Raw genomic sequence first — 13015 nt, forward strand, 5'->3', positions numbered from 1 at the left:
ATGCATTTCTCTTTGTTATCACACTTTCAGATTATCGCAATTTCAAAATAAAGAACTTGATAAGGTAGAATTGTTGGTACCTGTGACGATGAAGGAAAAGCAACAAAACGACATGGAAACAAGATTGGTTCAAAACCAAAATATTCAGGCCGTTTTTATTGAAATGATGGTGGATCTTTTTGGGTGAGTAACGGATGTTGCATTTATCAAATAATTTAAAAAATAATTTTTGTGTTAATTGAGTTTGACCTGTTTTGATATTCATTGCGAATGACGCAGGACCTGATTTGCCAATTCGGTTAATTGTGCATGGGACCTGCTCTGTATGTAAACAGCATGAATCTGCCATCTCTTATCGTTAATTTAAGCAACATAAATTTTAGTAAAATAAAGCAGACAAATTTATAAAAAAAAATTCTGTTTCAGAAATGCTGTAAATTTTTTGGATTGGGATATCAATCGTTTTAGGACAAATGAATTTGTTGACGCAGTAATTCCACATTCTCATCGTCCATTCTATCATATGGTATTCAAATAACAAAGTCGAGATAAAATTTATGCATATTCGTAAATATCTACTGTTTTTTTTTACGAATTGAAACGTTATTTATTTACGTTATAGGTTTGCGATACCATGATGTTTAAACAGTTTGTACGCGATCTACATACGGAAGACACTTTCATCTCGCTAAGTAAACGTGATGGAGGTAAGTTCCTTGTTGCAGCTTTGCTTTAATGTATTTTCCTCTAAATATCCCTTGCAATAAACCATAGTTCATTAATGTATGCAGGTAAATGTTTTGTTACAGAGTACACGTTCAACTTACTGAAGCAGAACCAGCTGCAAATTTCTCTGCCCTCTTTTCAAGATTTAGAAGCAAGTTTCAGTGCAGGTGCAATTATATTTTAAAATATTAATTGTGCTTCGGGCCATCATCAATTGATGAATGTTTGAAGTTATCAGAATCTCCTGTTAATACGCCAAATACTTCACAGAAATATAAATTTTTTTGCATCATTTTAACAGAAACATTTTGTCGTCAAAACATCGAGATTTTTGATGAGATTTTGGAAAAACTTGACGGATCCTGTAGAAACCAAAATGCAGAAAATAAAACTCAATCTCTTCATCGGGCAGCTTGTCTAATCGTTCGGGGAAGTTACCGTGTGGCGGTTGGTGATTATCATGGTGGTCTCAATGATCTATACAGCACTGCTCAAGAAGATTATAGAATGTTTCCCAAAACGTAGGTTGCTCCTTACCATAGAAACTAATTTATATGAATTGTACAAGAAAAAAAAACATATATGTTTTAATCAGTGCTTTCCAAAGCCATATTTGCTGCAAAACCACAGAATCACGTTGGTGGAAAGCATTTCACTGATAACTTTTTTGCTGTTTGGTCCAGTTTTTTCACTTGTGTGACTTTTTGTTTTATTTGTTTCGAAGAAGAAAAATGTTTGAACACTTTGTTCGGTTTTAAGTTTTATGCTACTTCTCACACTAACGTGTTTCAGACAAATAGAAAAAGTCGTTGGAAGTTTGCCAGAAGAAGATCAAGAAGAAGTTAACAAGCAATCTTACAGCTTTCTACACAGAGTGTGCACAAAACGAAAGACTCTATGTTTAAACCATGAAAACCTCTTCAATCCTCGGAAATCGCTAGGTTTGGTTTATGTTAACAGCTCTCACACGAACTTTATTTTTCCTAATGTATGCCTATTGTTTACTGAGATATTGTTAAAAACACAAAAGTAACATAAATTTCGGCAAAAACCAACAACTTTACAAATATAATATTTGATAAAGTAGGTAACGGGCGTAAAAAGATTGGAAACTCTGTTCTGGAGCTTCAAATTCGTCTACTGTGTAGCTGCTTTGACATTAGCTACTTAACTAAAATCAAAATAAGTAGAAACTCTCAAGAATTTGTATTCCTACATTTCGACTGTACGACTGCATTTATCAATAAAACTATCACAAGGCTGTAACAAAATACAGACGTTCTCAAAACAGAGTTCGGGAAACTTATTGTAACCGAAATTAACTTGTCTTCCTAACTTGGTTAACGCCTAGGCTACTCTGCACTAACGGCCTATCGCAGAGGCCTTGAGTCACAGGACCAAGGTGGCTATTTTTGTAACAAAATAGAAAAACGCTAATAGGTATAAAAGAATAAAACGATAAAAGCGCGAATAAAACAACGTTTGTTCTAAGACTGGCACAAAATACACATTCCACTACGACTAGCGTTCATCAACAATTGCCACATAAGATCTCCCACTAAAAACAGTGTTTACCACACGCCACCACCTATGTAACGGTTCGGAACGGGATTTTTTTATTGTAACATGATTTTCGTTAGCATAGGTAACGGTTCCTAACGACCATTTGGTGTTACAATTTTTGTTCGGAACATAATTTTTTAAGTCGAGTCTCAACATTGGAAAACCGTTAGAGGGAGGTAGAGGTCCATATATTTTGGCGTTGAAAATCCCACACTTGAATTGATTTGATATGTTAATTAGTTTGGAATTCTCAAGTCTGTATTTAAGCAATAAATTTACATATAGTGAAGAGATTTATTGAATATGAAGTTACATAGAAAAGAAATATACTACAGTGATGAACAACGTTGTTGCAACAAGGCACAGATGTTAGAGCATACATTGATGAAAATAAATGAATATTATTTACAAAAATAATGGAAGTGAACACTGAACAGTGAAAACATTGCGTGTAGCTTCTATGAGTCTCTTATGAACCTCTTAAGTATCAAGTTTGCGTAAGTTCTTCCGGGGTCTAGTGTAAGTCCGACCATCAGTAACAACAAATTGTCTATTAAACTTATAGCTTTTTGTTTTAACGTCTCTATGTTTGAACACTGAATGCATAGCTGGTGGTACTGCAGGTCGTGTGATGTAAACCGCCTTTGAAGTTTTGGTAACTGTTTTGAGGGAGTGACAATGTGCCTGCAATTGCTTTACAAAGCCGCATGTGTAAAGACGTTTTGATAAGACTTTTTCCCGTGTTCCATCATAGGGGGGAGTTTTTGTTTGACAACGACACTCTATCTTAAATAATGCCCTCCCTAGAGACTTATACACTTATCAAATATCCACATGGTATTTACGAAAACACTGCCTTTTTCTCACTACAACGCACGTCACGTGGCTTCCAGTTTGCACGATAACGCTTTCGTCTTTCTGTGACCTTTCTATTCTATTTGATTCAATTCCATTCCATGCTATGCTATTTTGAACAAGACTCATTCTGATTTCGATTCGATCAATAAACCATATTTGGAATTATTCTGCCTGTCTGCATCTCGGCCGAGAGCACAGGTGAATCGACAATTTAGTGGCAACTAGCCAACAGGTCAGCCGACCTTCATATTGCGGTAGCATCACCGACACAAATTGTCAGGGAAGCCGAGTACTTTGCGGTAGTAAAATTTTCAATATCAGATTGTTTGTCAACTTGCTTCTTCATACAATAAAGATAAACAGGTAAAAAGGCCACAAAGTAATACACGCGACGAAAGAAAGTGTGAATTTAATCAATCAAACTGCGCGGCAAATGGGAGATTACAAAAACCGTATAACTTCCAATGTTTGTGGTGAAATGAGCTTATACTTTGCAACTATGCTTCATATGATACGTAACTTTACGCTACAAATGTGAACTACAGCTACATTAATTTTGAACATCACAGCTTAGTCGGTTCGAAAAATGCACACTATCAACCTTAAAGAATATTACAAAAATCTATCGCACATAAAGAAATTGTCGCGTAAAATTGTATAACTTCCAATATGAGATGTAGGCTTACAATACACGTGACTACAAAGTAACTACCCGTATGTCAAGAAACTACATGCAACTACAAGGAATAATAGAGCACAAAGAAATCGTCACAAAAAAACGCATCAAGCTGAAATTTAAAAGTAAAATTGCACGATCAAATATGACAAAATTTTGTTCCAACTAACACTTTCCGTAACAAAATTTTGTTCCAACTAACACTTTCCGGAACAAAGTTGTAAATTTGTTGCGCAATGAACTAAATTTGACAGTTGTCCGCCTGTGATTTTAACATTTTTACATCAAGTGACTCGAAATTTTGCACACAAATATAAGATGTCAGTACAAAACGAGCAATGAAAACCAAATTGGCGTATGTCTTATAGAATTTGATTGTTTGCCGAAAACGCATGTTTGAAACCATGGTGGCTAAGGTATATACGGCGAAATGAACTAAATTTGACAGTTGTCCGCCCGTGATTTCAACATTTTTATATCAAGCGACTTGAAATTTTGCACACAAATATTACATGCCAGTACAAAACGAGCAATGAAAACCAAATTGGCGTATGTCTTATAGAATTTGATTGTTTGCCGAAAACGCATGTTTGAAACCATGGTGGCTAAGGTTCGGCGAAATGAACTAAATTTGACAGTTGTCCGCCCGTGATTTCAACATTTTTATATCAAGCGACTTGAAATTTTGCACACAAATATTACATGCCAGTACAAAACGAGCAATGGAAACCAAATTGGCGTATGTCCTATAGAATTTGATTGTTTGTCGAAAAGGCATGTTTGAAACCATGGTGGCTAAGGTTCGGCGAAATGAACTAAATTTGACAGTTGTCCGCCCGTGATTTCAACATTTTTATATCAAGCGACTTGAAATTTTGCACACAAATATTACATGCCAGTACAAAACGAGCAATGAAAACCAAATTGGCGTATGTCTTATAGAATTTGATTGTTTGCCGAAAACGCATGTTTGAAACCATGGTGGCTAAGGTTCGGCGAAATGAACTAAATTAGACAGTTGTCCGCCTGTGATTTTAACATTTTTACATCAAGTGACTCGAAATTTTGCACACAAATATTAGATGCCAGTACAAAACGAGTAATGAAAACCAAATTGGCGTATGTCTTATAGAATTTGATTGTTTGCCGAAAACGCATGTTTGAAACCATGGTGGCTAAGGTACGGCGAAATGAACTAAATTTGACAGTTGTCCGCCTGTGATTTCGACATTTTTATATCAAGCGACTTGAAATTTTGCACACAAATATTAGATGCCAGTACAAAACGAGCAATGGAAACCAAATTGGCGTATGTCCTATAGAATTTGATTGTTTGTCGAAAAGGCATGTTTGAAACCATGGTGGCTAAGGTTCGGCGAAATGAACTAAATTTGACAGTTGTCCGCCCGTGATTTCAACATTTTTATATCAAGCGACTTGAAATTTTGCACACAAATATTACATGCCAGTACAAAACGAGCAATGAAAACCAAATTGGCGTATGTCTTATAGAATTTGATTGTTTGCCGAAAACGCATGTTTGAAACCATGGTGGCTAAGGTTCGGCGAAATGAACTAAATTAGACAGTTGTCCGCCTGTGATTTTAACATTTTTACATCAAGTGACTCGAAATTTTGCACACAAATATTAGATGCCAGTACAAAACGAGTAATGAAAACCAAATTGGCGTATGTCTTATAGAATTTGATTGTTTGCCGAAAACGCATGTTTGAAACCATGGTGGCTAAGGTACGGCGAAATGAACTAAATTTGACAGTTGTGGGCCTGTGATTCCGACATTTTTATATCAAGCGACTTGAAATTTTGCACACAAATATTAAATGCCAGTACAAAACGAGCAATGAAAACCAAATTGGCGTATGTCTTATAGAATTTGATTGTTTGCCGAAAACGCATGTTTGAAACCATGGTGGCTAAGGTACGGCGAAATGAACTAAATTTGACAGTTGTGGGCCTGTGATTCCGACATTTTTACATCAAGTGACTCGAAATTTTGCACACAAATATTAGATGCCAGTACAAAACGAGCAATGAAAACCAAATTGGCGTATGTCTTATAGAATTTGATTGTTTGCCGAAAACGCATGTTTGAAACTATGGTGGCTAAGGTTCGGCGAAATGAACTAAATTTGACAGTTGTGGGCCTGTGATTCCGACATTTTTACATCAAGTGACTCGAAATTTTGCACACAAATATTAGATGCCAGTGCAAAACGAGCAATGAAAACCAAATTGGCGTATGTCTTATAGAATTTGATTGTTTGCCGAAAACGTATGTTTGAAACTATGGTGGCTAAGGTTCGGCGAAATGAACTAAATTTGACAGTTGTCCGCCTGTGATTTCAACATTTTTATATCAAGCGACTTTAAATTTCGCAAACAAATATTAGATGCCAGTACAAAACGAGCAATGAAAACCAAATTGGCGTATGTCCTACAGAATTTGATTGTTTGCCGAAAACGCATGTTAAAAACCATGGTGGCTAAAGTTCGGCGAAATGAACTAAATTTGACAGTTGTCCGCCTGTGATTTCAACATTTTTATATCAAGCGACTCAAAATTTTGCACACAAATGTAAGATGCCAGTACAAAACGAGCAATGGAAACCAAATTGGCGTATGTCCTATAGAATTTGATTGTTTGCCGAAAACGCATGTTTGAAACCATGGTGGCTAAGGTTCGGCGAAATGAACTAAATTTGACAGTTGTCCGCCTGTGATTTTAACATTTTTACATCAAGTGACTCGAAATTTTGCACACAAATATAAGATGCCAGTACAAAACGAGCAATGAAAACCAAATTGGCGTATGTCCTATAGAATTTGATTGTTTGCCGAAAACGCATGTTTGAAACCATGGTGGCTAAGGTACGGCGAAATGAACTAAATTTGACAGTTGTCCGCCTGTGATTTCGACATTTTTGTATCAGGCGACTTGAAATTTCGCACACAAATATTAGATGCCAGTACAAAACGAGCAATGAAAACCAAATTGGCGTATGTCTTACATAATTTGATTTTTTGCCGAAAACGCATGTTAAAAACCATGGTGGCTAAAGTTCGGCGAAATGAACTAAATTTGACAGTTGTCCGCCCGTGATTTCAACATTTTTTTATCAAGCGACTTGAAATTTCGCACACAAATATTAGATGCCAGTACAAAACGAGCAATGAAAACCAAATTGGCGTATGTCTAACAGAATTTGATTGTTTGCCGAAAACGCATGTTAAAAACCATGGTGGCTAAAGTTCGGCGAAATGAACTAAATTTGACAGTTGTCCGCCTGTGATTTCAACACTTTTATATCAAGCGACTTAAAATTTTGCACACAAATATAAGATGCCAGTACAAAACGAGCAATGAAAACCAAATTGGCGTATGTCCTATAGAATTTGATTGTTTACCGAAAACGCATGTTTGAAACCATGGTGACTAAGGTTCGTCGAAATGAACTAAATTTGACAATTGTCCGCCTGTGATTTTAACATTTTTACATCAAGTGACTCGAAATTTTGCACACAAATATAAGATGCCAGTACAAAACGAACAATGAAAACCTAATAGGCGTATGTCTTATAGAATTTGATTGTTTGCCGAAAACGCATGTTTGAAACCATGGTGGCTAAGGTACGGCGAAATGAACTAAATTTGACAGTTGTGGGCCTGTGATTTCGACATTTTTATATCAAGCGACTTGAAATTTTGCACACAAATATTAGATGCCAGTACAAAACGAGCAATGGAAACCAAATTGGCGTATGTCCTATAGAATTTGATTGTTTGCCGAAAACGCATGTTTGAAACCATGGTGGCTAAGGTACGGCGAAATGAACTAAATTTGACAGTTGTGGGCCTGTGATTTCGACATTTTTATATCAAGCGACTTGAAATTTTGCACACAAATATTAGATGCCAGTACAAAACGAGCAATGGAAACCAAATTGGCGTATGTCCTATAGAATTTGATTGTTTGCCGAAAACGCATGTTTGAAACCATGGTGGCTAAGGTACGGCGAAATGAACTAAATTTGACAGTTGTGGGCCTGTGATTTCGACATTTTTATATCAAGCGACTTGAAATTTTGCACACAAATATTAGATGCCAGTACAAAACGAGCAATGGAAACCAAATTGGCGTATGTCCTATAGAATTTGATTGTTTGCCGAAAACGCATGTTAAAAACCATGGTGGCTAAAGTTCGGCGAAATGAACTAAATTTGACAGTTGTCCGCCTGTGATTTCAACATTTTTATATCAAGCGACTCAAAATTTTGCACACAAATGTAAGATGCCAGTACAAAACGAGCAATGAAAACCAAATTGGCGTATGTCCTATAGAATTTGATTGTTTGCCGAAAACGCATGTTTGAAACCATGGTGGCTAAGGTTCGGCGAAATGAACTAAATTTGACAGTTGTCCGCCTGTGATTTTAACATTTTTACATCAAGTGACTCGAAATTTTGCACACAAATATAAGATGCCAGTACAAAACGAGCAATGAAAACCAAATTGGCGTATGTCCTAAAAAATTTGATTGTTTGCCGAAAACGCATGTTTGAAACCATGGTGGCTAAGGTTCGGCGAAATGAACTAAATTTGACAGTTGTCCGCCTGTGATTTCGACATTTTTGTATCAGGCGACTTGAAATTTCGCACACAAATATTAGATGCCAGTACAAAACGAGCAATGAAAACCAAATTGGCGTATGTCTTACATAATTTGATTGTTTGCCGAAAACGCATGTTAAAAACCATGGTGGCTAAAGTTCGGCGAAATGAACTAAATTTGACAGTTGTCCGCCCGTGATTTCAACATTTTTTTATCAAGCGACTTGAAATTTCGCACACAAATATTAGATGCCAGTACAAAACGAGCAATGAAAACCAAATTGGCGTATGTCCAACAGAATTTGATTGTTTGCCGAAAACGCATGTTAAAAACCATGGTGGCTAAAGTTCGGCGAAATGAACTAAATTTGACAGTTGTCCGCCTGTGATTTCAACACTTTTATATCAAGCGACTTAAAATTTTGCACACAAATATAAGATGCCAGTACAAAACGAGCAATGAAAACCAAATTGGCGTATGTCCTATAGAATTTGATTGTTTACCGAAAACGCATGTTTGAAACCATGGTGGCTAAGGTTCGGCGAAATGAACTAAATTTGACAATTGTCCGCCTGTGATTTTAACATTTTTACATCAAGTGACTCGAAATTTTGCACACAAATATAAGATGCCAGTACAAAACGAACAATGAAAACCTAATAGGCGTATGTCTTATAGAATTTGATTGTTTGCCGAAAACGCATGTTTGAAACCATGGTGGCTAAGGTACGGCGAAATGAACTAAATTTGACAGTTGTGGGCCTGTGATTTCGACATTTTTATATCAAGCGACTTGAAATTTTGCACACAAATATTAGATGCCAGTACAAAACGAGCAATGGAAACCAAATTGGCGTATGTCTTATAGAATTTGATTGTTTGCCGAAAACGCATGTTAAAAACCATGGTGGCTAAAGTTCGGCGAAATGAACTAAATTTGACAGTTGTCCGCCTGTGATTTCAACATTTTTATATCAAGCGACTCAAAATTTTGCACACAAATGTAAGATGCCAGTACAAAACGAGCAATGAAAACCAAATTGGCGTATGTCCTATAGAATTTGATTGTTTGCCGAAAACGCATGTTTGAAACCATGGTGGCTAAGGTTCGGCGAAATGAACTAAATTTGACAGTTGTCCGCCTGTGATTTTAACATTTTTACATCAAGTGACTCGAAACTTTGCACACAAATATAAGATGCCAGTACAAAACGAGCAATGAAAACCAAATTGGCGTATGTCCTATAGAATTTGATTGTTTGCCGAAAACGCATGTTTGAAACCATGGTGGCTAAGGTACGGCGAAATGAACTAAATTTGACAGTTGTCCGCCTGTGATTTCGACATTTTTGTATCAGGCGACTTGAAATTTCGCACACAAATATTAGATGCCAGTACAAAACGAGCAATGAAAACCAAATTGGCGTATGTCTTACATAATTTGATTGTTTGCCGAAAACGCATGTTAAAAACCATGGTGGCTAAAGTTCGGCGAAATGAACTAAATTTGACAGTTGTCCGCCCGTGATTTCAACATTTTTTTATCAAGCGACTTGAAATTTCGCACACAAATATTAGATGCCAGTACAAAACGAGCAATGAAAACCAAATTGGCGTATGTCCAACAGAATTTGATTGTTTGCCGAAAACGCATGTTAAAAACCATGGTGGCTAAAGTTCGGCGAAATGAACTAAATTTGACAGTTGTCCGCCTGTGATTTCAACACTTTTATATCAAGCGACTTAAAATTTTGCACACAAATATAAGATGCCAGTACAAAACGAGCAATGAAAACCAAATTGGCGTATGTCCTATAGAATTTGATTGTTTACCGAAAACGCATGTTTGAAACCATGGTGACTAAGGTTCGGCGAAATGAACTAAATTTGACAATTGTCCGCCTGTGATTTTAACATTTTTACATCAAGTGACTCGAAATTTTGCACACAAATATAAGATGCCAGTACAAAACGAACAATCAAAACCTAATAGGCGTATGTCTTATAGAATTTGATTGTTTGCCGAAAACGCATGTTTGAAACCATGGTGGCTAAGGTACGGCGAAATGAACTAAATTTGACAGTTGTGGGCCTGTGATTTCGACATTTTTATATCAAGCGACTTGAAATTTTGCACACAAATATTAGATGCCAGTACAAAACGAGCAATGGAAACCAAATTGGCGTATGTCTTATAGAATTTGATTGTTTGCCGAAAACGCATGTTTGAAACCATGGTGGCTAAGGTACGGCGAAATGAACTAAATTTGACAGTTGTGGGCCTGTGATTCCGACATTTTTACATCAAGTGACTCGAAATTTTGCACACAAATATTAGATGCCAGTACAAAACGGGCAATGAAAACCAAATTGGCGTATGTCCTATAGAATTTGATTGTTTGCCGAAAACGCATGTTTGAAACTATGGTGGCTAAGGTTCGGCGAAATGAACTAAATTTGACAGTTGTCCGCCTGTGATTTCAACATTTTTATATCAAGCGACTTAAAATTTCGCAAACAAATATTAGATGCCAGTACAAAACGAGCAATGAAAACCAAATTGGCGTATGTCCTACAGAATTTGATTGTTTGCCGAAAACGCATGTTGAAAACCATGGTGGCTAAAGTTCGGCGAAATGAACTAAATTTGACAGTTGTCCGCCTGTGATTTCAACATTTTTATATCAAGCGACTCAAAATTTTGCACACAAATGTAAGATGCCAGTACAAAACGAGCAATGAAAACCAAATTGACGTATGTCCTACAGAATTTGATTGTTTGCCGAAAACGCATGTTTGAAACCATGGTGGCTAAGGTTCGGCGAAATGAACTAAATTTGACAGTTGTCCGCCTGTGATTTTAACATTTTTACATCAAGTGACTCGAAATTTTGCACACAAATATAAGATGCCAGTACAAAACGAGCAATGAAAACCAAATTGGCGTATGTCCTATAGAATTTGATTGTTTGCCGAAAACGCATGTTTGAAACCATGGTGGCTAAGGTATATACGGCGAAATGAACTAAATTTGACAGTTGTCCGCCTGTGATTTCGACATTTTTGTATCAGGCGACTTGAAATTTCGCACACAAATATTAGATGCCAGTACAAAACGAGCAATGAAAACCAAATTGGCGTATGTCCTACAGAATTTGATTGTTTGCCGAAAACGCATGTTAAAAACCATGGTGGCTAAAGTTCGGCGAAATGAACTAAATTTGACAGTTGTCCGCCCGTGATTTCAACATTTTTATATCAAGCGACTTGAAATTTCGCACACAAATATTACATGCCAGTACAAAACGAGCAATGAAAATCAAATTGGCGTATGTCCAACAGAATTTGATTGTTTGCCGAAAACGCATGTTAGTTCGGCGAAATGAACTAAATTTGACAGTTGTCCGCCTGTGATTTCAACATTTTTACATAAAGCGACTCGAAATTTTGCACACAAATATAACATGCCAGTACAAAACGAGCAATGAAAACCAAATTGGCGTATGTCCTTTAGAATTTTATTCGTAAACAAAAACGTATGTTTGAAACTATGGTGGCTGAGGTTCGGCGAAATGAACTAAATTTGACAGTTGTCCGCCTGTGATTTCAACATTTTTATATCAAGCGACTTAAAATTTTGCACACAAATAAAAGATGTCAGTACAAAACGAACAATGAAAACCAAATTGGCGTTTGTTTTATAGAATTTGATTGTTTGCCGAAAACGCATGTTTGAAACCATGGTGGCTAAGGTACGTCGAAATGAACTAAATTTGACAGTTGTCCGCCTGTGATTTCGACATTTTTATATCAAGCGACTCAAAATTTTGCACACAAATATTAGATGCCAGTACAAAACGAGCAATGGAAACCAAATTGGCGTATGTCCTATAGAATTTGATTGTTTGCCGAAAAGGCATGTTTGAAACCATGGTGGCTAAGGTTCGGCGAAATGAACTAAATTTGACAGTTGTCTGCCTGTGATTTCAACATTTTTATATCAAGCGACTTGAAATTTTGCATACAAATATAAGATGTCAGTACAAAACGAGCAATGAAAACCAAATTGGCGTATGTCCTATAGAATTTGATTGTTTGCCGAAAAGACATGTTTGAAACCATGGTGGCTAAGGTTCGGCGAAATGAACTAAATTTGACAGTAGTCCGCCTGTGATTTCAACATTTTTATATCAAGCGACTTGAAATTTTGCACACAAATATTAGATGCCAGCACAAAACAAGCAGTGACAACCAAATTGGCGTATGTCCTATAGAATTTGATTGTTTGCCGAAAACGCATGTTTACAAACATTGTGGCTAAGGTTCGGCGAAATGAACTAAATTTGACAGTTGTCCGCCTGTGATTTCGACATTTTTGTATCAGGCGACTTGAAATTTCGCACACAAATATTAGATGCCAGTACAAAACGAGCAATGAAAACCAAATTGGCGTATGTCTTACATAATTTGATTTTTTGCCGAAAACGCATGTTAAAAACCATGGTGGCTAAAGTTCGGCGAAATGAACTAAATTTGACAGTTGTCCGCCCGTGATTTC

General features: G+C 36.6%; 1 protein-coding gene across 1 annotated transcript in view; it reads left to right on the forward strand.

Annotated features, from left to right (window-relative positions):
* Window positions 1-13015, forward strand: part of LOC145907094 (DENN domain-containing protein 3-like) — a 30925-nt gene that overhangs the window by 3204 nt on the left and 14706 nt on the right. Inside the window, exons 10-15 of the mRNA XM_082994530.1 lie at window positions 31-183; window positions 427-526; window positions 623-707; window positions 810-893; window positions 1028-1247; window positions 1519-1667. Coding sequence (XP_082850656.1) covers window positions 31-183; window positions 427-526; window positions 623-707; window positions 810-893; window positions 1028-1247; window positions 1519-1667 — 791 coding nt within the window. The remainder of the gene's footprint in view (window positions 1-30; window positions 184-426; window positions 527-622; window positions 708-809; window positions 894-1027; window positions 1248-1518; window positions 1668-13015) is intronic.

The sequence above is a fragment of the Ascidia mentula genome, chromosome 6 (genome assembly GCF_947561715.1).
Source record: "Ascidia mentula chromosome 6, kaAscMent1.1, whole genome shotgun sequence".
Classification (NCBI taxonomy): Eukaryota; Metazoa; Chordata; class Ascidiacea; order Phlebobranchia; family Ascidiidae; genus Ascidia; species Ascidia mentula.